Source organism: Zootoca vivipara, chromosome 1 (genome assembly GCF_965207765.1).
Source record: "Zootoca vivipara chromosome 1, rZooViv2.hap1.1, whole genome shotgun sequence".
NCBI classification, from domain to species: Eukaryota; Metazoa; Chordata; class Lepidosauria; order Squamata; family Lacertidae; genus Zootoca; species Zootoca vivipara.
Genome location: NC_142582.1, coordinates 15,780,016 through 15,807,023, shown reverse-complemented (window position 1 = coordinate 15,807,023; position 27,008 = coordinate 15,780,016). Strand labels below are relative to the sequence as shown.

Here is a 27,008-nt window from a genome sequence, read left to right as displayed (position 1 = left end):
TCCCCCCAAAAAGCTCAACAACTTTGCTGACCCCCAAACATGGGGATCGTGTATACACGAAAAAATACGGTATATGTTTGCACATGTCTGTAAAGAAGAAAATTGTAAGCGGTGGGTGGGTGGGGGGTGAGCCAAAACGCCATAAAGTGCAACACTTTTGTCACATTTCTTTGCAGATTTGAGATGCTTGCATAGACTTGTCAGACTGTGTCTCTTACATTTCATGACTTGTTTACAATTCCCTGCTGTAAACCCACAAGTGCATTATTTAATATATTATCTGCTAACTAAGCAAAACTCTTTATGCATCCGAGGCAGGGGTGGTCCTTAGTCCATGAAAGCTAATGCCACAGGAAGACTGTTAGTCTTTTAAGATGCCACAAGATGCGTCACTCTTCAAAATAAGAAATGTATTTTGCGTGGACAGGCGGAGTCTCCCCAACCCCAGGCGACCCCTGAGACGAATAATGACTCAAGACAATGTGCTATGGGATTAAAATTGGCCACAACTTTATTAAGTTTCAGATGTAGGGAGACCTTGGCTCAGGCATTGGGCGTTTATCCTTCCCAGTTCCCAGGCAGGGATCTGGGAGACTTCAGAGTTATCCAGAATGTGTAGGGATTGGGCTGGCTCTGGAGAACATATGTTCAATCAGAGAGGCCCCCCCCCCCCCGTTTTGCCACCATTGGAGGGGAGAGCAATGACAACCTCTTGGCTCATGGCCAGTGCCTCCCCTCAAGACCCCTTTAATGGGGAACCCTGGTATCACCGCCGCAAGGGGGTCGTGGGTCACCGCTTCAGGCCCCCCCTTTAGGAAGATAGACTAAAGGATTCCGCCCAAGGCCTGAAACAGCCACCCGAGCCCGCAAAATCGCAGTCTCGCCGCCAAGACTACCTACACCCGAAAACACACTTCGCCACCCGCCATCCATTCCAAAAGGCCATGCCTAATGTCACTCAGCCAATAATCATTACCAATGGCTGACAGGTGCACACTGTCGGGCCTTAAGAGTTCCTTCCTGTAGATTTTGATGCTGGGATGCGTCACAATGCGAACCCCAATGCGCGAGGTTGCCGGGCGCAATGCCCTATTTATTTATTTTTATAGTCTAGCTAAGTCTGTTAGGTTTGAGGTTGCCACGCCATTGTAAACATGGGAGAAATTCTGACCAGAATATAGTTATGTTGGGGTGCTTGGTATGTAAGCTTTCCAAGTCTGCGATTGCTGTTTTTATCAGCACTATGCTCTTACGAACAACCAGGTCATTTTCGCCAAGGTGGAACACAACTGCATCTGGCGGGGGACGGAACGCAAACTCTTGACACAATCCCAGCACATTTCGCGATGTCCGAACCAGGAAATGTTGACCTTTGCCTGAAGGCCCAGATGTTCACCAGATGACCCCGTGGTTCACTGTTCAAAACAAGAAATGAATTTAGCTAACTCAAACAAGTGGACTTGTGGAGGGAAATGATCTTTTTTGTGTTGTGTTCTTCAATCTGTTTCATACGCAGTGGAAGAAGGGAACCATAGTTTCCTTGCTAAGATTTGTATAGTTGGGGTTGTTGTTGTTTTTTTGCTTGACTTCGCTAGAGGGAAGAGCTAGCCGCCTGGAGGCTCAGTACTCTCCCAACACTGTATTTTCAGATTTTTGGCAGTCTCTTTCAGTAGCTAGCTACCCTGCCAAAGGCTTCTCCGTCACCTGCTCCCCCAGAATACCCCCCCCCCTTTGAGAGGAAAGGTTTAGATGAGCAAGGAGAAATTTGAGTATGACAATGTTGACAGAATTTGCTCTGAAGACTGACAGTGGGGAAATCTAATAGAAAACAGATCTTCCCAAGGCCTGCAAGAGAGTGCGGGTGATGCTGGGAAGGTGTTCATAAAGAATAAAATGTGACTCACCTGATTAGTAATGCACTCTTTGGTGAGCTGGAATTTATAATTGAGCACCATTCAGGTAAACAACAAATAATAATAATTTTTTTAAAAAGCAACCACTGCTTGTTAATTGAGGGTGCAGAATTCCTTATCTCTGGAATTTACAAGTACTTGCAGTGCTTCTGTAGGACCAAGCAAACTCCTGATGGAGGTATTATTTTTCACCCGGCATTAGCTTTCAGTACTACACATGGCTGCTTCAGCTTGTAACTTTTTAACACAGGATTCTAAAGTTAGGCTCTTTAAAACAGGGGGGGGGCTGTCTGGCAAGCCCATAGGCCAGATCTGGGCCCTGAAGTGGCCTACCTTGGCTAGAAACGATGCACACACACACCCCATAAATGTGTGAAGGTATTTTTACACTGGAACTCATTGCAGGCTGAGGAGGGTTCAATGTTCATACAAATTTTTGCATTTGCATAATGAGCCTACAGGAAGAAGTAAGCCGTACAAAAAGAAAGTCTCTGCAAACGTGTGTTGATCCTCTGTCCAACCACTCACGGGACAATGATCTATGTGGAGATAGAATGACTGCCAAAATCATTCCTTAAGGGAGAGGAAACAGTTGATCTTCCATGTTTGTGTTCAGTAGTAGCATACATATCATAAAACAAATTTGTTTTACTTGAACAATTATAGAATTCCATGAGGTAAAAGGTAAAGGTAAATGAACCCTGGATGGTTAAGTGGAGTCAAAGGCGACTATGGGGTTGCGATGCTCATCACCTGTTGAATTTGGTGATGATATCTTGAGAGAAGTTGAGGGGAGTTGGGTATGTTTAGCTTGGAGAAGACTGAGAGGTGATAGCCATCTTCAAATAACTGAAGGGCTGCCACATGGAAGATGGAGCAAGCTTGTTTTCTACTGCTCCAGAGAATCTCATTCAAATTACAAGAAATGAGATTCTGACCAAACATTAGAAAGAACTTTCTGACAATAAGAGCTGTTAAAACAGTGGAATGGTCTACCTTGGAAGGTCTACCTTGGACTCTCCTTCCTTGAAAGTTTTTAAGCAAAGGTTGGATAACCACCAGTCAAGGGATTCCTTAGCTGTGATTCTTGCATTGCAGGGGGCTGGACACTTGGGGTCATTTCCAACTCTACATTCTATGATTCTATCAGAAATAAGCATCAGCATAAAAATAGTTCAATCACCACAAGACACCCTCCTTTTCACAAGTGTGAAGTTGTGTCTGTTTTGAGAGGAACTTCCATGTGCATTTTTTTGGTTTACAATGTTTGCATCTATCGGTACTTAGGATCTGAAATTGAATTCCGCCAGGACACAGTTGTCGTAGGTGGCAAGCGTCTCTCTTTTTTTGCCCTTCTTGTAAATATAATATTTCTTTATCTCCTCTCTTATTATTTTAGTCTCCTAAGGAGAGTGCAGTGCCTACAAAATATAGTTAGGTTATTCTCTTCTGGGTTGAAAAGGGACAGACAAATAACTCTTGATATGTCAAGCAAGTTCAAAACAGTTTATGCTGTTAACTAGTTGGCAGCTTAGAACACATACTTTGAAACAGCAAAAGTTTTCAAAGGGTGGAGGGAACAGTTGGAAAGCGGAACATTGTGGGTTTGTATCATGGGAGTTCACCAGCCCTGGAATCACTTGTCACTCTCTGTGTGTATTTTTTTTTAAAAAGCAAATTTTCTCAGTGGCAGCCCATAGCAAGCAGTATCGTTCGAATAGGTCTTGCAGGCATTTGTTCTGAACAGATCTGGGAAAAAGTGATGTCGAAGACTTCGTAGTCTTTCGATTCATGCAGTACTCTTCAATGAAACAGAGAGGAGTCAAGATATATTTGGCCAGCTCTGTCAAAACCTAAGATGGTCTGTATGTAATAATATATTTTGATAGGGTACTTTCGCAGTGTCATCATACTGCCCAGAGTCATATTCTTTCTTGGCTCATCCTAGGCCCCAGGTTTATGTGACCTAGAAAATACATGGGGGTGTGTGATATATTTATAGCACAATTTCGGAGTATAATCAAGATTATAAAGTAGTGCAGGAAACTTGCTTGGGAAATCAAGTTGCTTTCAGAAGTAAAGAAATGTAAAAGTTAACAAGGCTTTTTTGGGGCTTGGTGCATTTGATTTTTTAAAAAATCAGTTTTGGAGGTTTCTCCTACCGATTCCAGTTCCTAAGGAAAAGTAAATAAGAAATTCCACCAGTGATTAGCTGTTACCTGCTTTTACAAACTTTGCATTTAGTAAGTTCTCATGTTCCAGAGCTCTCTTAAAACTTTTTTTAACTGATCTTTTGAAGAGTTATGTATATCAGACATTCAGCAGGTCAGGCAATGCAATAACATCCTTGCATTAATCAGCAACTAAGATTTATATCTGCGGCGTCACATTGATAGAAGCTAAAATAAGCACCGTGATGTTTATATCAGTTGTGTCGAAAGCATCTTGGTCTAGATGTAATCATTTGCTTTAAATGTTAGTGTTTTAACAAAACAAGTGAAAACAATGCCTTGCAAATATAACCTATCTTTTTTTTAAAATGCTATTAAAAAAAACTGCTTTGTTGGAAGAAACAAGACCCAATCAGAATAGTGAAAAACTATTGTAAGTGTCTCTACAAACCACAATTCCACAGTTTTGAGGGCAATAGTGTTTGGGTCTCTGGTTGATTTCTTAGGTACTGTTTGTAGTCACATTGCAGGGAACGTAGGTTTGGGAAACATACTTTCAGAGGATATTTAGCTTCTCTGCAGTTTGTAGAACATAGACTTTTAATCTCAGGGTTGTGGATTTTGGCCCCATGTCGTAGTTCCCTTCCAACTCTACAATTCTGTGATTCCATGTGTGGTGCAATTGACTTCCGACAAGCACACAGAGTGCGAACAAGACTGAGTGTATTTGGGGGGGGGGGGGAGGCTCGTTTAATTTCACTGCACACAGTGACAATAAAGTGACAATAAAGGTTTATTATTATTATTATTATTTACTGCATTTGCATACTGAAGTCAGCTTTTAGGTGCCATTGTATTGGGCGGGGGGCAGAAATAACAGAACCTGAAGTTTGTCCTTTGTGTATATTCTGGACGGTTGCGCGTGCAGGAAAACTGAGCAACATGCTTGGATTGATCTCGTCCACTAGACTCCATGGATGCAACTATTGCCAAACCCATTGAATTTGCAGACCCCTGAACATAATATGGTTGTGTTTCTCCTGAATCCGGGTGTAATTTTCCAGTCCATCTCTGAGTGTTGGTACAAGTACAGAGCCGTAGCTAATACAGTGGTACGTCAGGTTACAAACACTTCAGGTTACAGAATCCACTAACCCGGAAGTAGTACCTCGGGTTAAGAACTTTACCTCAGGATGAGAACAGAAATCGTGTGGCGGTGGCACGGCGGCAGCGGGAGGCCCCATTAACTAAAGTGGTAGCTACCTCAGGTTAAGAACAGTTTAGGGTTAAGAATGGACCTCCGGAAGGAATTAAGTTCTTAACCTGAGGTACACTGTAACTGCTGCTGTGAATGGAAAATACTGCAGTACACAGCCTTTTGAGGATGTGCATATCTAGATAAAGGCCGTTTTATCTCTGCAGCGGTAGGTTAATTGAGCATTTTAAAGTTTGATGGAAAGTGCCTATTTTGAACAGGATTCTAATGAGGTAAAGGTAAAGGACCCCTGGACGGTTAAGTCCAGTCAAAAGCGACTATGGAGTGCAGCGCTCATCTTGCTTTCAGGCCAAGGGACCAAGCGTTTGTCCATAGACAGCTTTCCGGGTCATGTGGCTAGAAGGACTAAACCGCTTCTGGCGCAACAGAAGCGGTTTAGTCCTTCTGGTTTCCGTGACGGAAACCAGAGCGCACAGAAATGCCGTTTACCTTCCCGCCACAGCGGTACCTGTTTATCTGCTTGCACTGGCGTGCTTTCAAATTGCTAGGTTGGCAGGAGCAGGGACAGAGCAAGGGGAGCTCACCCTATTGCAGGGATTCGAACCGCCGACCTTCTGATCAGCAAGCCCAAGAGGCTCAGTGGTTTATAGACCACAGCGCCACCTGCTTCCCTAGGATTATAATGAACACTTAAAAGAAGAATGGATTCTAATGCACCTGCGTCTTTGGTAATTGCTGCTTTAGTTATTTTACACTTTTTGAGAAAAGGTTTTATAAAGATAACCCATAACTTCCTTTATACATACATACATACATACATACATACATACATACATACATACATACATACATACTTACATACATACATGTAACCCATCTGCATTCAGTGAGCCTATTTATTAACCTGTTTTGCAACTTTCCCTTAAGTCTGTTAATTGCCTTGTTGGGAATTGTGGGTGAAGAAGCTGATATCAGCAGTAGAATCCTGCATTTTCATATTTGTCAGTGGTTAAAAATAAAGCCCAAATCCTCGATCTGGAAGGGAGACAGCACAGCGAGTCATGCCCCCTGCATTCGGATAGACAGTCCAGTTGCTTCAGCATAGCTCATTGTGTACAAAAGGAAAAAAGAAATAATGGGTTCACATTGGTGTCTAGGACAGAATGTTAAACACACTGTTTCAAGTGTAGTGTTGCGCACAAATATCTGTGGTCATGTCATGTCCCTGTTGAATAAATCTAAACCTAATGTCAAAATTCTGACACCAAGTCTATGCTATATTGTTTCAGACAATTATGTGGCAGAAGACCAGGGTGTCCGATCACAAAATGGCTTTCATGGCTGTAGTGGGAACTGCCGTTATGAGCGGAATGGTACCTTTTCAACACCATAGTGAAGATCCTGAGGTAAGTTTCTAATTATCTATATGTTTCCCCCACCTGTTATTTCATCAGTTCAACCAGCATGAGTTCTTCACTTTTTAAATAAGGATATAAAATTGAGCACCATGCTTATATTTTGGGTTGCTGTTGTGTTAAATTCCATTCCTTTCCGTCTGTTTATGTTTAGTTTCAATCCCAGTAGAACACCGTTTATGCCCTTGCTTCATGAAAATTAAAGAGGATCTTATACATTACCTCCTCTATTGCCCCATTTACTCGGGCTTTAGAGACACGATGCTGCAAATTATACCCAACTCTATAATCAATCCTGAAGATAGAGTAAAATTTTTGTTAATTGATGCTAACCCACGAATTACCCATGCAGTAGCGGTTTTTGTGATGAAGGCCATGAAAGCCAGGGAAAGATTTATGGATGATAAAGTAAAGACCCCTTCATCATCTGTTTAACTCGTTGCTTGTTTTCCTTCTCTTCCTGTTTTGTGGGGTGAAGGTTTTGTTGGGATAGTATGTAATGAATTTTAACATTTTTAATTATTGTTGTGTTGATATTTGTGTACAGGCATGGTCCTCACAATAAATGGTTTTTTTGTTGTATGTTCAGTTTCGAGAACAAAAAACACGCTTAATTTTTTTTTCCAGTAAGGTGTAGTTTATATCTAAAGCACTTTTTATGCTTGGACCACCAATGGGTATATCATAGGAATGGCTTTGGAGTTTATCTGTTTGTCACTGGTTCACAATGAATTTCTAGCATCACATAAAAGGGGAATGAAGTTCACACTTCTTAGGCTATAATACTAACTAGATTTCCATGACAGTACAGGGGTACCTCGGTTTTTGAACGTCTCTGTTGACAAACATTTCGGTTTTCAAACACTGTAAACCTGGAAGTAAATGCTTCGGTTTTCGAACGCACCTCGGAAGTCAAACATTCCACGCAGCTTCCGCTGAACGCAGGATCCTGAGGCCTAGCTGTTGGCTATTGAGTTTTTGGTTTTCGAACGTTTCAGAACTCAACTGGACTTCTGGAATGGATTACGTTCAAAAACCGAGGTACCACTTTACATTCACATGAAATCAATATGGCTACTTTCCAAGTAACTGTAATTAGGAATGTGGTAAAGATATTCCTATAAAAAGAATGAAAAAAATACCTAACTGCTGCACATACAGTGCTTTTGAGATTCTGATTGGCTTGTGGTTGATTTGCTCTGTATCTTTTAAGGTTTCTTCATTGCTCCTTTTAACATTAGTGGAGGTGGGTGAGATCTCTCTCTCACCCGCCTCGGATTAACTTGGAAATTATCCGAGTCCCTCCCTTCCTCAGTTGAGAAGAACTTGGATTGTTATTTTAGCAGGGCTGTTCTTCAAAATGTCCCATTAGGCAGAGCAGTGGGAAAATTGCTGGGCGGGCCAAAGAACACTTCTGTAGAAGCCCCTTAGAACAAGAGGATCTTCTGTGGGGGCTTCTAACCTCCAGCAGCTCTTCAAATTCAGGCTTAACTCCAGAAATCTCCCCTAGTTCTGAGAATTAAATCTCAGTTGGAGATGAATTCATGGTTAACTTCAGTATATGGTAAGTGCTGACCAGGGGAGTGAGAACCACCTGGTGAGGTTATGAATGACATCTAGGGTTGCCCAGTGACCTTCGAACCTGGATGAGATCTGAACTTGGCTTTTCAACATCCAAATTTAGTGCTCTGTCGACAGCCTCACACTAACTCTTGATCTCATTCATCATCATCTGCCTTGATTTAATTTAAAGAAAAGTGAAGTAGGATACTTCTAAATGCCATGAAAATCTGCAGTCATTTCTTCTTTCTGATCTGAACCTTCTAGTTTTTGTGAACCGATTGTCATGGGAAACAGTGGTTGTTAATGGCCAGTTTAATTGCAATTCTAGGTGTTTCTCAGTGGCTTTCTTCCAAAGCCCAGTTCAGATGGTTGTTTGACAAGTCATTCAAGTGCAGAAAGGAGCTTCATCTTTGTAAACAATCGACCAGTGCATCAGAAGGAAATTCTTAAGGTACTGTTTTTCTCAGCTCCTTGTCCCAACAGATTATAAAATATTTGCCAGGTTCCAAAGAGCTACATTAGTTGCCCGCAGTGGCTAGGTTGCACCAGAAGGGTTTTAAATTTTGTCAAGGAGGCCACATCATTTGAAATTCCCTTCAGTTTCAGAGTTGGTTAGTATGAGATAGAGAGGGCGATGCCAAATCCCACTCTAAAGGTAAAGGACCCCTGACAGTTAAGTCCAGTCGCGAACGACTCTGGGGTTGCGGCACTCATCTCGCTTTACTGGCCGAGGGAGCCGCCGTTTGTCCACAGACAGTATTACCAGGTCATGTGGTCAGCATGACTAAGCTGCTTCTGGAAAACCAGAGCAGCACACGGAAACACCGTTTACCTTCCCGCTGAAGCAGTACCTATTTATCTACTTGTACTTTGACGAGCTTTTGAACTGCTAGGTTGGCAGGAGCTGGGACTGAGCAACGGGAGCTCACCCTGTTGCGGGGATTTGAACAGCCGACCTTCTGATCGGCAAGCCTAGGCTCAGCGGTTTAGACCACAGCGCCACCACGTCCTAGTTTGTGTAATTAGTTGCATGGCTCTTTGAATCCTGGCCATGAATTTTTCCCTTCTATATATCAAAAAATTGAGAGAGATGCAATCTTTCTTAATAAGGTAAAGGTAAGGGTCCCCTGGATGGTTAAGTCCAGGCAAAGACAACTATGGAGTTGTGGCGCTCATCTCACTTTCAGGTTGAGGTAGCCGGCATTTGTCCACAGACAGCTTTCTGGGTCATGTGGCCAGCATGACTAAACTGCTTCTGGCGCAACGGAACACTGTGACGGAAACCAGAGTGCATGAAAACTTTACCGCCGCAGCTGTACCTACTGGTATTTATTTCCTTTCACTGGCATGCTTTTGAACTGCTAGGTTGGCAGAAGCTGGGACAGAGCAACGGGAGCTCACCCCGTCGCAGGGATTCGAACTGCTGACCTTTTGATCGGCAAGCCCAAGAGAGTACTAATGGACATTTTACTAGTGCATTAGTTAACTCTTGTAGAATTAGTTAACTCGTGTCGAATATTAATGAGCCAATTTCATTGACTCTCACATCCATTTACAATGCTTAATGAAAAATCAAGGACAAAAGTGGTAAGGACCTAACAGAAGCAGAAGACATCAAGAAGAGGTGGCAGGAATACACAGAGGAATTATACCAGAAAGATATGGAGGTCTCGTACACCCCAGGTAGTGTGTTTGCTGACCTTGAGCCAGACATCTTGGAGAGTGAAGTCAAATGGGCCTTAGAAAGCACTGCTAATAACAAAGCCAGTGGAAGTGATGATATTCCAGCTGAACTATTTAAAATTTTAAAAGATGATGCTGTTAAGGTGCTACACCCAATATGCCAGCAAGTTTGGAAAACTCAGCAATGGCCAGAGGATTGGAGAAGATCAGTCTACATCCCAATTCCAAAGAAGGGCAGTACCAAAGAATGCTCCAACTACCGCACAATTGCGCTCATTTCACACGCTAGCAAGGTTATGCTTAAAATTCTACAAGGCAGGCTTAGGCAGTATGTGGACCGAGAACTCCCAGAAGTGCAAGCTGGATTTCGAAAGGGCAGAGGAACCAGAGACCAAATAGCAAACATGCACTGGATTATGGAGAAAGCTAGAGAGTTCCAGAAAAACGTCTACTTCTGCTTCATTGACTATGCAAAAGCCTTTGACTGTGTCGACCACAGCAAACTATGGCAAGTTCTTAAAGAAATGGGAGTGCCTGATCACCTCATCTGTCTCCTGAGAAATCTCTATGTGGGACAAGAAGCTACAGTTAGAACTGGATATGGAACAACTGATTGGTTCAAAATTGGGAAAGGAGTACGACAAGGTTGTATATTGTCTCCCTGCTTATTTAACTTATATGCAGAATTCATCATGCGAAAGGCTGGACTAGATGAATCCCAAGCAGGAATTAAGATTGCCGGAAGAAATATCAACAACCTCAGATATGCAGATGACACAACCTTGATGGCAGAAAGTGAGGAGGAATTAAAGAACCTTTTAATGAGGGTGAAAGAGGAGAGCGCAAAATATGGTCTGAAGCTCAACATCAAAAAAACCAAGATCATGGCCACTGGTCCCATCACCTCCTGGCAAATAGAAGGGGAAGAAATGGAGGCAGTGAGAGATTTTACTTTCTTGGGCTCCTTGATCACTGCAGATGGTGACAGCAGTCACGAAATTAAAAGACGCCTGCTTCTTGGGAGAAAAGCAATGACAAACCTAGACAGCATCTTAAAAAGCAGAGACATCACCTTGCCGACAAAGGTCCGTATAGTTAAAGCTATGGTTTTCCCAGTAGTGATGTATGGAAGTGAGAGCTGGACCATAAAGAAGGCTGATCGCCGAAGAATTGATGCTTTTGAATTATGGTGCTGGAGGAGACTCTTGAGAGTCCCATGGACTGCTAGAAGATCAAACCTATCAATTCTTAAGGAAATCAGCCCTGAGTGCTCCCTGGAAGGACAGATCGTGAAGCTGAGGCTCCAATACTTTGGCCACCTCATGAGAAGAGAAGAATCCTTGGAAAAGACCCTGATGTTGGGAAAGATTGAGGGCACTAGGAGAAGGGGACGACAGAGGACAAGATGGTTGGACAGTGTTCTCGAAGCTACGAACATGAGTTTGACCAAACTACGGGAGGCAGTGCAAGACAGGAGTGCCTGGCGTGCTATGGTCCATGGGGTCACGAAGAGTCGGACACGACTAAACGACTAAACAACAACAACAATGAAAAATTGTAGGTCAATCCCGTTGTGTTATGGTAACATTTCAACTTTTCTGGTAACAAGGTTTTTTACAAAAATTTCACAACTCTTTGAAAGCTGATTCCTGCCTATTAAAGGGGGACTCCCTCGCAAGATGTTATTGAAAAATTCATGCTCTGCTTGCACATAAAATGTTGCTACTTGCACACATGGAAGATAAGTATATATCACATTAAAGTATTGTATTGCATTCATTTCTAATTGGAAAGTACATTTTAAATGCTATTCTTTTTGGTTTTAGCTGGTTCAACAATACTATAACCTGAAGTCACACAAGGATTCTAATCGTTCACACCCTGCTTTCTTTATCAACATTGCTGTTCCTCCATCCGCCGTGGATGTCAATTTAACACCAGATAAATCTCAAGTGTTTCTGCATAATAAGGTACAGCGTGTCTATTTATATATAAATGAGTAGTCTACCGGTAATAATGTTGTTTTGCTACAATTACAGTTAAAAATGTGTTTAGATTTTTTTAAAATAATAATGGTTCTGTGCATAACTTTAGATTTAAAAATAAGCTGAGCAGAATCCGTATTCACTTGACTTAATTATGTTGTAGTTAGCAAGCATAAGTTATTTATCACAATACTGTACTTAGCATTTTTCTGCTTTAGGAGTCTGTCTGTCTTGCTGTTGAAAATGTCTTGACCTCAGTCTATGGACCTCTACCTGGGACTGCTTCTTGTGAAACTGATTTGTCAGGTGCTACTTCAGGAGAAGCAGAACAAATGAATGTCTCTCTAAATGAAGTTGAACCCAGGAACATTGATCCGCATGCATGCACTGAATTGATTTCATTTAGTAATGCACAAAATGGTGGAACGGAAAAACCCACAGAGGTTTGCTTGGAGACTCAAATGTTGTATTCAGCTGTAGGATTGTCTACCAAAAATGAACTATCTGGCTGCAAGACAGCTGTGTCTGATAGATTTTTGTGTGAGCACCAACAGAATAAGTCTAAGGTGATATTTAACCTAGATGGCAATACCTTAATGGACACAAATTCTAAAAATGGCCTTGATGATGATTTGAGAGATGACCATTTCCAAGAAGCCATAGAGAGAACCACAACCCTAAAAGATTCTACTGAAGTAACTGCTGATAAATGGAGTTTGGGGAATGCATTTAAGAATACCAGAGGAGAGAACATTGAACCTGTTCGGATTTTGATTCCTGAAATGGGACATGCAAGGCCTCAAGAGAGAAGAAATGATGATGGCCAACAAACATTTCAAGAGGGAGGTAGCATCCAAAGTCTGAAAAAAACAAATGTGGTAAATGATAAACTAGGACAGATTACAGCCTATGACATAATAAAAAATCGGATAATAAAGAAAGCCATGTCAGCATTTGACATTTTTACTCAAGACCATCGCCCAAGATTGTTAGCTGAAAATACAAAAGTGAGCATGGAAGAACTAATGCTGAAATTGAAAGAAATGTGGGAAACACTGAATGAAGAAGAGAAAAAGAAGTAAGTTTGCAAACTTCACATCTGCTCACTGAAACTGGGCAGTAGCTTCCATCCTGTGTGTGACTCATGTTCAAAAACAAGTTTTATCCATATTAATTTCAAAACCAGAATGGCAAATGCTTTTGGCTTGATAATTGTAACATCTAGATAATTTAATTCTAATTATCTACTGCTTGCTGATTTATAAACTTAGATGTTGCTGCCTCCGCCCCGCCCCCCCCCCCCCCGGTTTTCCATTAAACGTATTGGCCAATCTGTATGAAACAGCTTAAAGCCTGTACAGCTCATAAATTCCCATAATACAGTGCATACTGTATTATGCACATTCCCATAATACAGTGCTCATAAATTCCCATTATACAGTGCATATAGTTTGTATATCATATTTTGCATTTGGCGTTAATACTTGCCGGATTAGTAGCGGGAAATGAAACAAACAGAAGATCTGTAAAGTAATGTGTTGATAAGCACTAATACAAACAGGACGGATGCGAGTGGCGCTGTGGTCTAAACCACAGAGCCTAGGGCTTGCCAATTGGAAGGTCCCGTTCTTCGGTCCCAGCTTCTGCCCACCTAGCAGTTTGAAAGCACATTAAAGTGCAAGGTAAACAGTGTTTCCGTGCGCTGCTCTGGTTTTGCCAGAAGAAGCCTAGTCATGCTGGCCACATGACCCGGAAGCTGTCTACAGACGAATGCCGGCTCCCTCGGCCTATAGAGCGAGATGAGTGCGCAACCCCAGAGTTGTCCACGACTGGACCTAATGGTCAGGGGTACCTTTACCTTTGCTACAAACAGGACTTGCTACTGAACATTGGGGTACTTATAAGAGACAAGATATTAACTAAGATGATAAAATAGTGTGGGAGAATGACATTTATTTTTCTTCCAACAATTAATTTTGAGAGAAAACTTATTTTATAGGTGGATATATAATGACTCTGACTGAACCATTGCTAGTTTTTCATATGTTCCTTCTCTTCCCCCTTCTTCCCCTCTTTGTTAAGATATGAAGAAAAAGCTAATAGAGACTTTGAGCGATACAACAAGCAGAGCAGAAAAGCTGCGGATCAAAGTATACAAAGATCAACAAGAGGGAGAGAGAGAAAACATAAGTCCAAACTTAAAGACTGTCTAATTAATCAGCAGAAACTTGATAAACTTTTTCATTCTCAAATGGAAGAGAAACCAAATAGTTGCAAAGCAATAAAAATTGTTCAAGTGCCCTTCTCTATGGATTCATTCAGACATAATCTTCATGTGCTTAAACAGAAAGAGACTGTTAAGGATGATCCTTGCCTAATTCGTCTTCCGAATTTTCCTGATGCATGGATAATTGCCTCTGAGAAAAAGATAATGATGTTGAATCCATACAGAGTAGAAGAAGCCCTTCTGTTTAAAAAACTGCTTGAAAACCATAAACTTCCTATACAGAAACTGGACAACCCGATTATATTAACTGATAGGTAAGGCGAAAGCCATTTCAAAAGCAGATCATATAAAGGACCACAAGCAAATGATTGGTTTTATTTTATTTTATTTATTTTATGACAGTGTAATAAAAGTGATTCCATCTTCCTGCATTCCTTCCCAAATCCAGTATAGACCCAGCTTATATAGTTACAATCTAACAGAGATCCTAAGATCTCCAGCTTTATTTTGCTTGTTCTAAATGTGCCTGTGGCCTATTTTGGACAGTACAGTGGAACCTCGGTTTATGAATACCTCGGTTTATGAATTTTCAGTTTATGAACGCTGTGGACCCATCTGGAACGGATTAATTCACTTTCCATTACTTTCAATGGGAAAGTTCGCTTCAGTTTAAGTACTCCGCGGACCGTCTGGAACAGATTAATCCACTTTCCATTACTTTCAACGAGAAAGTTCGCTTCAGTTTATGAACAAACTTCCGGAACCAATTGTGCTCATAAACCGAGGTACCACTATATATTCCAAGCTTCCCTAACCATGGTTGTATTAAGCTCAAAATGCACCTCAGGCCTGCTCATCAGCTTCTACACTGCCAGCCTGGTCTCTTGCCCATTATGTCTGAAATAGGAAACCATGGTTTAATATAGTTTTCCTCATCAGGGTCCTTAGTCCATGGTTTGACCCTGGTTGGTAAATTGACAGCAAACCATGGTCCTGTGTTTCAGACACAATCGGAATCAATGTTGAAGCCAGAAAATAACAGAAGGCAGGGGACTGGGCATTAAAGTTGGACATTACAGCTGAACTGGCCCTATGATTGATGTATGCATTGAGGTAAAATTATATTCCGGTATCAGACAAATTCAGTTAAGGAGAGTTGACAAGTGTAAGATATGTACAGAGCATGGGTAGGCAAACTAAGGCCCAGGGGCCGGATGCGGCCCAATCGCCTTCTAATTCTGGCCCGTTGACGGTCTGGGAATCAGCGTGTTTTTACATGAGTAGAATGTGTCTTTTTATTTAAAATGCATCTCTGGGTTATTTGTGGGTCCTGCCTGGTGTTTTTACATGAGTAGAATGTGTGCTTTTATTTAAAATGCATTTCTGGGTTATTTGTGGGGCATAGGAATTTGTTCATTTTCCCTCCCCCCCCCAAATAGTCCGGCCCCCCACAAGGTCTGAGCGACAGTGGACCAGCCCCCTGCTGAAAAAGCTTGCTAACTCCTGGTATGGTACCAGTAGTACAGCCAGTACAAGACACATGGTTGAATTTTGTTGCATTACCTCCTTTTAGCCGTGCTGTGCTTTCTCCAAGGAAAGGCTTGCTGTTGTCTGGTCGCCATAATGTTTTGAGTAGAGGGAACAAGGAAATCTTCGCTTTCCTTGCTTTCCCTGGCATTGCCTGTTCTGGCCTTAAGTTGAGAGGGGAAAGAGCAGGGAACAGTAGATGCCAGAAAGAAAAGAACTGTGCAATTGCTTCTTTTGTTCCTGTGGGCTTTTGCTCTTTGGCCCAACTATATGTGACGGCATTTAAATATCTTTAATATTGGGGGATGATTTCTAGCAGGATTTCTGCATGTGGGGAAGGGAGGTCTTGTCCCTCTCTCCACAGCTGTGATCCCAATGGAAGAGCCACACGTCCTGCAACTGGCAAAAAAAAGAAGTATCTCAATGGTTTTCCCTACATCACTTAACTAGAAAAATTAAGATTGCAACTGCAATGATGTAAAATGGACAGTGGCTACTGTGGCTTTTTTCTTGTGGGGTAACACAGGACAGTGGATAGCAAGGAAGATGTATTCTAACTCTGTGTGTGTTTGTAGTCGCTATCTGAGCTGGCATCCTATAAACCCCTTGTCTTTATGTAATGGGTATGGAATAAAGCAATTCTAAAATCTCGTTGACATGTGTGCTTTGATTGTGGAACACTATTAAAAAATGGATTCTGTCTCTTATAACAGTGATTAATGATTGATTTTCAGTCTTTTTAGTGACTCCCGTTATAAAGAAGTTCTTTGCAATATGCCCAAGGAAAGCATAAGATTTGATGGGTCATCCTACTTGTCAGATACAAGACTTACAGCAAACGGATTTCAGATAAAGATAATACCAGGTATGATGTGGCTTCATATTTTGATTTCATTCAGCACCTCATTACTTGCTTGCCTCTTTTTCATAGTACTGTACTGTATAGCAAAAGCAATACTTGTGTTTCATTACCGCATTTGTGTCTAGGAAAAAAAACCCGTCCCTATGGGCCCCTCCAGACTTCCCTTTTATTGAGCATTCATTATGATTTTTTTGCTTATAATGTAATTGAGCAGGTTATATGCAAACCTAGACAGTATCTTAAAAAGCAGAGACATCACCTTGCCGACAAAGAGGTCTGTATAGTTAAAGCTAGGGTATTCCCTGTAGTGATGTATGGAAGTGAGAGCTGGACCATAAAGAAGGCTGGTCGCCAAAGAATTGACGCTTTTGAAGTATGGTGCTGGAGGAGACTCTTGAGAGTCCCATGGATTGCAAGAAGATCAAACCTATTCACCCTGAAGGAAATCAGCCCTGAGTGCTCACTGGAAGGACAGATCGTGAAGCTGAGGCTCCAATACTTTGGCCACCTCATGAGAAGAGAAGACTCCCTAGAAAAGACCCTGATGTTGGGAGAGATTGAGGGCACTAGGAGAAGGGGACGACAGAGGACGAGATGGTTGGACAGTGTTCTCGAAGCTACGAACATGAGTTTGACCAAGCTGCGGGAGGCAGTGGAAGACAGGAGTGCCTGGCGTACTCTGGTCCATGGGGTCACGAAGAGTCAGACACAACTAAACGACTAAACAACAACAACAACAACATTGTTTTAACAGCTAATGTACAAATAAGATGTTTCAGTCAGTGGGTTTCTAATAAACGTCTGTTCTGACCAAGTATTGTGGGGAAGTGAGCTTTAATTGCAACAAGATGCCGAGTTTCTAATTCGCTAGGTCCGAGCAAAGGTTTGCTGTCAGTTTTGAGAAACGCTATAGCTTCATGTGTTACCACTTCAGCCTTGTATGTAGAGGAGTGCTGACAGATCTGCCATAACATATGGGCATCTCAAAGGAAAAAGCGGGGGGGGGGAGAGAGATAGAACCTTGGAACAGCGTCTTGATGAAAAACCAATCCCCTCCAAGAAGAGCGTTTTCCTTTCTTAACCATCCACAAGTCTGCTGAATGCAGGCTGGTTTTAAATTCAGTTTATAAATAAGTCTCCAATTAGCATATTCTGTGATCCCAACTACATGTGTTGCTGTAGAAACAGTTTGTTTGATTTAAAACTCTTTAGCTTGACTTCCCAAATGTCTATCCCTGCATCAAAGTTTATAGTTTATGATCAATACTCTTTTGTACTTCTGGGGAGCGGAACTTGTTTTTGGGTGCCAAGATTAATACCCAGAAAAACAGGATATGGTATAGAGCACAATTTATCTACTGCTGCTTGTCCCACTCCAAGGGGGGAAATTATGTTAACGTATATGCAGTTTTGTTAAATGCTATATAACAATAATAAAAAATAACAATGCCTGCTTAAAAGCAAAAGCTTTAATAATTGTAGAATCCTTCCTCCTGATCAGGAAGCTGTAAGGTGGAAAGGTGGTTCTTTCTTGTTTGCTTGTTTGTGTTTGTTTTTTGCTGTGCCTGCTCCAGGCAGATCAGTGGGTGACCCAACTCCCATAAATAATCTCCCCCACTCCCATAATACTCTGTTTTGGGGTTGCCTCCACTTCATTCATCTGTAGCTGGAGACTATGGTGGAAGCCAGCGGACAGGGATGACTCCTGACTGCTACCCTCTCAGAAGTGCCGATCGAAGGATGAGATTGCATCATATAATTCAGGGTTTACTACGTACACACTGATCCAGACTACTTTGCTCCCCTGCCAGCACGTGAGAAAAACAAAACTGCGACCCTTGGCTTAGATGTCCAGACTTGGGGATCATTGTACGTTTTGCTCCAAATAATCATAAAATTGTAGTTGGAAGGGGTCACAGGGGTCAATAGTCCAACTCCGCACAAGGCAGGAATCTTTCTCCCAACGTGGGGCTCAAACCCATGACCCTGCGATTAAGAGTCTCATGCTCTACCAATTTGAGCCATAAGCTACAATATGTAGCCAAGTAGTGCCAATGAAGGGGAAGGGATTCTCCTCCCCACACCTACCATTTCCCCAATCTGCATAATCCTCCAGAACTCTCTTTAGCTCTACGCTGGATAGATTGGTATAGATTGTCCTGCTTTGGTGTAGATTAAAGCTTTGTTTCAAATATGGAAATACTAACAAAAAGTTAAATAAGCATTTAACCAGTACTTTCCAAAGTTGAATTTGAATAAACTGAAGCACTCTCACTGTGCAAGTAACTAATAATGAAATACGGTATTTTAAGTTGTGTTCTTCATTTTAATAAAATTAAAAATGTGTAGCTCTGGGGATCTATAACTGCAACTTTACAGCACAGTGCTATGCATGTTTACTCAAAAGTAAGTCCCGATGAGCTTAGCCCCTAGTGTGTCTAGGATTGCAGCTGCAACAACAGTTTTCAATGTGAATATTTTGGTGTGTAAATCAAAACAGTATTTAAAACACACTCAGTAACTCCAGGTATCAATGTGTTCAGTTTATTCATTTGTTTACTATTTGGTGTTTCAGCTATAGAAAATCAGCTGGAAATAGAAGGAATGGCAAACTGTCTGCCGTACTATGGGATACCTGATCTGAAAGAAATTCTGAGTGCTGTGGTAGATTGTAATGCAAAAGAAGTTCATGAGTGTCGACCTCTTAAAGTCACAAACTACCTGGAGGCAAGTATTGCTTTATGGTTTGCAAGCTCTTCTTTAGCATGCTGCTTTTAATGCCACTGTCCTATCAAAAGATACAGCTTGGTGCTTATATATAAAGGAGAAATTAATACCAGAAGCAATCACAATACAGATCAGGTGTGGATTACTGTTATTTGCATTACAATAAAAGGTTCCATTGGCACAAATGGGTGCCCTTCTTCCAATGCAGGTAGCAGATTTGGGTTTCCTGATCCTGACCGCACTAGTGTGCAGAGCGTTTAAAGCTCTACTCCTGTGCCGCAATCCAGATCGCTTTCCTCCACCACTCATCTGATACCAACTTCTAAAAAGCTATTCATGTAGTTGCTAAGCCAGGAGTGCCCAAACTGTGGTCTGCAAAATGTCTGGATTTGTGGTGGAAGATGGAAGGTGGCTTCATCAGATATCCATATACAGTAGATTTTAAAACTGTGTTTTTAATTGCAATTTTTATTTCTTATATATTGCATGTTACTGTTTTACAGTTTGAATCCTGTGGAATTGAAATGGTAAAACAATAAAATGCAACGCCTAAGAAATGAAGCAACAAAAATATACAGTAGTTAGAAATCATATGGCCTCTAGAATAGAGCATTGCAAGCAGAAAAATCATTGTGGTCCATTGAGACACTCAGCAATTTTCAAGTGTTCTGTGGAGGATAAAGTTTTGGAGCCACTGCTGTGAGCCATTTGAATCTCCAGAATGTGGAATATATGAGCTAAAGGAAGAGAGTGGAGAAAGGTCCCTTTCTTAATTTGAGCCAGCCCATGTATCAAATTCCATTCCTGCCTCTTTCCTTCAATTGAAACTTCTGAGTAGAATAACTTAGCTGCAGTTTATCTGCAGGTCACCTATCCGAATCTGTACTTCAATTTATGGCAGGATCTTTTCCACACAGAGGAGTAACCTACGGTACTTACACATTGGGATTTAGGAAACTGGACTGCAGTGCAAATTTGTTCTAAAGTAAGCCTACTGAGCTTTTTTCTGAATAACAGCCTGATCTTATTTCCGCAGCAAAAAGGAAAAAAAGAATGTGGTCAGGAATGAGTCACTCCTTAAGCCCTTCTTATGATGGTTAACTGTTGCTTGGGAGCTGCTCTACACTTTGTTTGCAGAATTTCTTCTTTTATAGATTGAGAAAAACCAAAGATACCTACCGGTAATTGCCTGGCCAAAGAAGATTGGATTTTCTATGAAAAAATATAGTAGTGAAAAATGTTCAGTGGAGAAGCTTGCACCGTACATAATTTGTTTATTGGATTTTATTTAGCCTCAGGTTAATGTCTAAATGTAAACATTTTTGTTCTTATAGGGAGAAGCTGTGAGACTGTGTCGGCAGCTACCTTTGTATATATCCAAGGAAGATGTACAAGACACCATCCACAAAATGGAGACACAACTTGGAAATCAACATAAAGGCTGTGTTCATGGTCGTCCATTTCTTCATTATTTAACAGATATTCCAGAGTAACTAGCAAGGAAAAACCTCATCCTGCAGTCACATTTTACACAATTACAAACAAAACACTCATTTTTTGCACAATTATTTGTAACTGTCTTCTGTATTGATCTCTGTGAAGTGGGAGATTGCTATTTTTTAAAATGAACATGAGCATTGAATTAATGGTATTGAAATGTGTTTTGGAACAATTCATTGTTTCTAAGAAAATATACTGAAGGACAATCCATGTTCTGAAGGTGTAAGATAAGCTGATGGAAATAGATTTCCAAATAATTATTTTTACATTATTTTTCTACTGGTCGAGTTTGTAGTTCATAAAAAAAGTGGAAAAGAAGACCACTCACAGCAAGAAGAAAATGGAATATAATGTTTAATGCTGATTTGTCTCCACTAAATGGATATTCAGGGTTGAAGTATATAGCTATAATTACAGATGCATTTTCTACAAGTGGACAATATGTGGATACATCCAAATAAAAATTTGCATTTCTCTTGTGTTATTTCATATTCTAATTTCTCAAAAGTTATGAGATGGCTATTACTCAAAGCCACTGAAGCATGTGCAGAATCTGCTTCTGCTTGGGGATTGTCTTACTGAATTAGGAGCTCTACATATAATATTCAGATGTACATTCATACATGAAACTTGGGCTGGATCTAGACACATCAAAGAAGTAGTTGGACTCCGATGGGTATGTGTGATAGATGAAACTCAACCAAAGATTCTTCCTTTGCTGGTTGGCAGTACAATTCTATACTTCCAAGACCCTTGATCTTCTTGGTTCCTCTCCTGTGCGCATGTTCCAGCTTATCAATATTCTTAAACTGTGGTGCGCAGAACTGGACACTGCAACAGGTGTGGTTTTACCAAGGCGGACCAGAGCAGTACTATGACTTCCCTTGATCTGGACACTATACTTCTGTTGATGCAGCCTAGAATAGCATTGGCTTTTTTTGCAGCTGCATCACACTGTTGTCTCATGTTAAGCTTGTGGTCTACTAAGACTCCTAGATCCTTTTCACACATACTACTGGAAGCCAGATGGCCCTGTCTTTTATTTCATAGAATTGTGGAATTGTAGAGTTGGAAGGGAACATGAAGATCATCTAGTCCAACTCCCTGCAATGAATGAATCTTTTGCCCAATGTGGGGCTTGAACCCACAACCCCGAGATTAAAAGTTGCATGCTCTACATTTGTGCAGCTGGTTCTTCCTGCCTAAAGATGTCCTGCAAGGCAGCGGGTCTGGATTTTTCCTTGGGGGTTTATTCCCGAAGCCGCCTTATGTATGAGTAGAGCTGCAAAGCAGTGGAGGTTTAGGATGAGAGTTTTCCTTCTAGATGAGTGCAAAACAACTACTGTACTACTTCTGTTTTTGTAATGTGACGTTTCAACGAGCCTATTGACAAGATCCACTAAAAAAGCAACTTTAGCAAAAGAATTGTGAAAATAAGGATTTGGGATGGGGGCAATTTTTTGTCCTCCTTCAAAGCGCCATATTAGCAAAGCTGGTGGGGCTTCCCTCTGGCTAAATTCTGCAAACATACGAGGTCACTCACACAGACCCTCAAGAGTCCCTATTTTCCAGAGTCCCTATTTTCATGCCGGTTTCTGATTTGATCCCAGAATGTCCCACTTTTCCTTAAGATTTCATTGGAGAAATGTTGGACAGTATGGAGTTAGATGACCCCAGAGTCAAGGAGATAAGTACCTACTGTATACAATCTTTAGGAAACATCTGAAGGCAGCCCTGTATAGGGAAGTTTAATGTTTTATTATGTTTTAATTTATTTTGGAAGCCACCCAGAGTGGCTGGGGCAACCTAGTCAGATGGGTGGGGTATAAAGATTTATTATTATTATTATTATTATTATTATTATTATTATTATTATTATTATTATTATTACGTTATAGGACGTCCCTAGTTTCATTGGAGAAATGTTGGGTGGTATGGAGTTATGCAACTTGGAGCCAAGGAGATAACTATACAACCTGTAGAAAGCAGCCCCATATAGGGAAGTTTTTTTAATGTTTAATGTTTCATTATGCTTTTTAGGGTTCCCATATTTCAAAAGTAAAATTCCTGACACCACACGCAAAGCTGTTCAGCTTTTTTAAAGGAAACTGCCAAGATTGTCGGGCTTTTTTTAAAAAGGAAACCGCCAAAGTTTTGGGAATAAACCCAAATTGTTGAGCTTTTGGGGGGGGGATAACTAACCCCAAAATAGTGATTTTAAGCTTTTGGAGTGCTTTCTGCTGGTTTTTTCCACCCATACATCCAGGTTTCTCCAGACATTTTATCGATTAGGCAAAGTTCCTGCCTGACACCCATTTTTGCCTACTTCCCAAACAGATGGGGTAGAAATAATAAAATGATGATGGACAATATGGTCAAATACAAAATATGGATTATGAAATAATATGCAGTTGAAAGTGTTAACAATAGGACCCATTAAGGGGGGGAGTGAAGTCCCGAGATTCAGAGTAATCTCTATATTGAAATGCATTTGGATTGTTATAACTTAATATTTGTAAAATCAAATAAAAATGATTTTAACAAATAATAATAAGATGATGAAGAAGAAGATGGAATAGGATGCCCCTATTTTCACGGGATAAATGTTGGAGGACATGAACACAAGTGTCACCCCCCATATCCCACCCACCCACCGAAGGTCTCTCCCCCCCCCCCGGTTCCTTCCGTTGTGACACCAACCGCCATTCCAACGGCCGCAGAACGTCGCCTCCGTTCGAACCGAGCTCGTGGCCCGAGCTTGGCCAGAGAGAGAGAGAGAGCAAGAGAGAGGCGCGTCGCGGCCTTCCTCCTCCCCTCACCATCCTCCTCTCCCGGCGGGGAAAAAAACACCTCTCCCCGTCCCCCAATAAATACTTCAAGGAACACCGACGAAAAGCGGGCGGGAAGAGAGGAGAAAAAAGAAGGGGATGTTGTGAGGAAACGTTGCACTAAGGCACCTAGATCCGAGTCCTGCCCGGCTTTCCCGCCTCGTTTGTGCGCCTGGAGTCCCGCCAAGTTGACTCGGGTTGCCTGCTCAGGCCTTTTGCTGGTGGTGGTTGTAGTTGTGGTGTCTCTCTGTGTGTGTTTTTTAACAACGACACACGCACACACCCCGTCCTCATTAACTCATTGCCTCAGTCTCAGCAGGTGAAGGAGAAGGGCGCCGATAGAAATCCCTGCCATTGCCTCTAAAGACGGGCTTAGTCGGGTTTCGAAAAAGCAGGGATGCTATTTCGGCTTTGGGAGCAGGAGGTAAGAGTCGTAGAAATGTCCCGAGGTTAAATTGCAAACACCTACCCACACCCAAACCAGCCTGTTTTAAGAGTCTATGCTGCGGTGTCTTTTAAAAAAACACACCACCAAAAATACTCATAATAATTAGAAGTTCTTGGTTCATGTATTGGTTTAAACAATTAGGAAGAAGACAGGGGGGAAGAGGCCGACATTGACCACTAATAATGAAAGATGTAGATATTTTCCCCCCCACATTTATTATGCTATTTTTGTGATATACAAATGACATGAGAAAACTTGGTGTACTTATTTGTACAACATTATTGTTGTTTATAACACCCAATTAACAATAATAATTAGAAATAAATTAGGCCCTGAGAAATAATTTATGCATGGCTCTTAACACACCTTTCTAAAACGGTGTGATTTGCAAACAGCTTTAGGAGTGGCTACTTTATTATTATTATTATTATTATTATTATTATTATTATTTATTAATTGCATTTATATACCGCCCTATACCCGGGGGTCTCAGGGCGGTTCACAGAATAAAATCGAAATATCAAACCACAAAATACATAATAAAAATAAAAACAACAACCCAATAGCCTCCCCCCCCCCCATTGGCAGTAGCGCTCTCAGGCAGCACTTGTTGAGGCCTAAGCTTGCCAAAACAAGCCTTCGGATACCTGCTACTTATTCATGTGTTTTTATGATAGTAGTGCTGTTGGTTGCAGTCTTAGGTCAGATTTAGGCCCTGTATTGGGTTCTGCCTTGTCCGTTGAAGACCAGTGTCCTAGGGGGCACACACACACACCCATGGGTATTTCTGCCATTGCCTTTCATCCTGAAGTCCCAGGCAGGTTGCTTAATAGAGTCTGAGGAGGTTAGAAGAGTTGCTTCTAAAATTTCTTTTAAAATTACTGTGAGGCAGTGAGGAAATGAACAAGACAGGAAAATCCCTTGTATTGCATAGTAGTAGCATGTGATGGCTAAGGTCTAGCCCTGAGCATCAGCAAAGCAACTTCAGCAGAGTGGCACCTAGGCTCTCAAACATCATCTGTTTGAGCTTCTGATTGGTGCAGGTGCCCCAGAAACAATAGCTGACAGCTGCATCGGACATTCAGCTTCTGAAAAACATTTGGAAACCGGAGCCCTTAGTTCTGGGTTTTCGGGAGCTGAAATGTTCGAGTACCAAGGCTTCAAGAATCAAGGTTCCACTGTACATTTTTATGAACAGAAATTTAGCTACGATTTCTGTAATAATATTTGTATTAGAAGAAGGAAAAAATGTAATATAGCATGTGCTGATTTCAGTAAGGCTTCCGACAAGTTCTTCCATGATATTTTTGCCAGCGAGTTGGTACAATGTGGGCTAGATGATGTTTCCATTAAGTGGACTTGTAGCGGGCAGGTGAGCCATACTAAAGGGTGCTAGCCAATGGCTCTGCATCAACCTGAAGAAAAGGGACTCATGGAATGTCCCTGGGTTGTGTCCTGGACCTGGTGTTGTTTAACATGTTTAGAAATTGCTTGGTTAAGGAGCAAATGGCACCAAACTGAGTGGGGTGTAGCGAACACTGACAGAAACAGGATCCAAGATGATCATGACATAATGGGAGACCTGGGCCAAAACTAACAGAATGAAGTTCAATGTTATGTGTAAGTTCTGTATTTATATGACAACTTAAAAAGTAGCTGCTGTTTGAACTTTTATGTTGGACATTTGGAATTGATTCCACTGAATGCAAAACAAACAAATTTTGCAAGTACAGTGGTACCTCGGGTTACAAACGCTTCACGTTACAGACTCCGCTAACCCAGAAATAGTACCTCGGGTTAAGAACTTTGCTTCAGGATGAGAACAGAAATCGTGCTACGGCGGCACGGCGGCAGCAGGAGCCCCCATTAGCTAAAGTGGTGTCTCAGGTTAACAGCAGTTTCAGGTTAAGAACGGACATCCAGAACAAATTAAGTTCTTAACCAGAGGTACCACTGTATTGGATTAGGTCAGTGTTCTTAAACTCAGTAAGTATGGCAGTACCTCTCTTTAACAGGCTTCCAGCTTAACTTATATAAAATGAAAAACCATTTATTGATATAAAATAGTTTAATTTTGCTTTCAATTGCAGGAGACATATTGAAAGAAAAAGCTTGATTTATGATGTCTCTGTGTGTAAAGTTGAGGCCCATGAAGTAATCGAAGTAAGTGGAATTACCACATCTGTTAAAAAATACAAGCATTTTCATACTGATAAGTGGATTTCTCTTTATTCTTAAAAGTATACCCAGAGGAGTTAATAATTATTGCAAGTAATATGATTTATTACTTAATACAAATTATTCTGTGGCATTTCTTTAACCAAATCCAGCCACTGCTTAGATTAGTTTAAATGATTTTCTTTTTACTTTTGCTCAAGTGCTGTAAGACCTAGAGTTGTGATAATACGTTTAGCACTAACTGAGTGTTTAAAATTGAAAATATTTATCACATTTTGTGAAGCGCACATTGTTGCAAATAATACAGAAGACTGGGTTTAAATAAATATACGATTTCAAGCTTGATGATCATTTATAGCTTAACTAAGATAGAGATATATTACTGCTATGAATTTGATCCTCTGTTACTTCATAATTATCATGGTTTTCTGCAGTGAATTTGATATATAACAGTTGGCGAAGAAAAGCTGCTCAGTTGTGTGACTAAAGATTTTATAGAAAACATCTGACATAATTAGTTCAGCATGTGCACAGAATAAGCATAAGATTTTGAATTAAATTTTGAAGAAAAGTTATTTCATATATGTTACATATGAATCAAAGTCCATACAAATTAACTGTTTATAATATTGTAAATGGTGTTTGGAATATAATTTCAAAACATTCAACGAGGAAATTGAATTTGGCTTCTGTTTAAAAGCTTGAATGAACTGTTCACACCTGTTAGTTTAAAACAGCTGCTTCTTTTATTATCAGTAAGCAGAT

The 27,008-nt window shown here is 41.0% G+C and overlaps 1 protein-coding gene across 10 annotated transcripts in view; it reads left to right on the top strand.

The window, feature by feature from the left end:
- The window catches only part of PMS1 (PMS1 homolog 1, mismatch repair system component), a 44,601-nt gene extending 23,328 nt beyond the window's left edge, over positions 1-21,273 (top strand). For 3 of the 10 annotated variants that reach the window (XM_088676237.1, XM_088676228.1, XM_088676220.1), the window contains exons 6-13: positions 6,590-6,706; positions 8,607-8,729; positions 11,788-11,931; positions 12,165-13,024; positions 14,029-14,487; positions 16,435-16,565; positions 19,138-19,289; positions 20,624-21,273. In XM_088676237.1, the coding sequence (XP_088532363.1) occupies positions 6,590-6,706; positions 8,607-8,729; positions 11,788-11,931; positions 12,165-13,024; positions 14,029-14,487; positions 16,435-16,565; positions 19,138-19,289; positions 20,624-20,782 (2,145 nt within the window). In that variant the 3' untranslated portion in view covers positions 20,783-21,273. Of the gene's footprint in view, positions 1-6,589; positions 6,707-8,606; positions 8,730-11,787; positions 11,932-12,164; positions 13,025-14,028; positions 14,488-16,434; positions 16,566-18,228; positions 18,432-19,137; positions 19,294-20,623 lie in introns of those variants that run through there. The other 7 variants (XM_088676250.1, XM_088676239.1, XM_088676232.1 and 4 more) reach the window with 5 other exon arrangements.
- Positions 21,274-27,008: the final 5,735 nt, after the last annotated feature.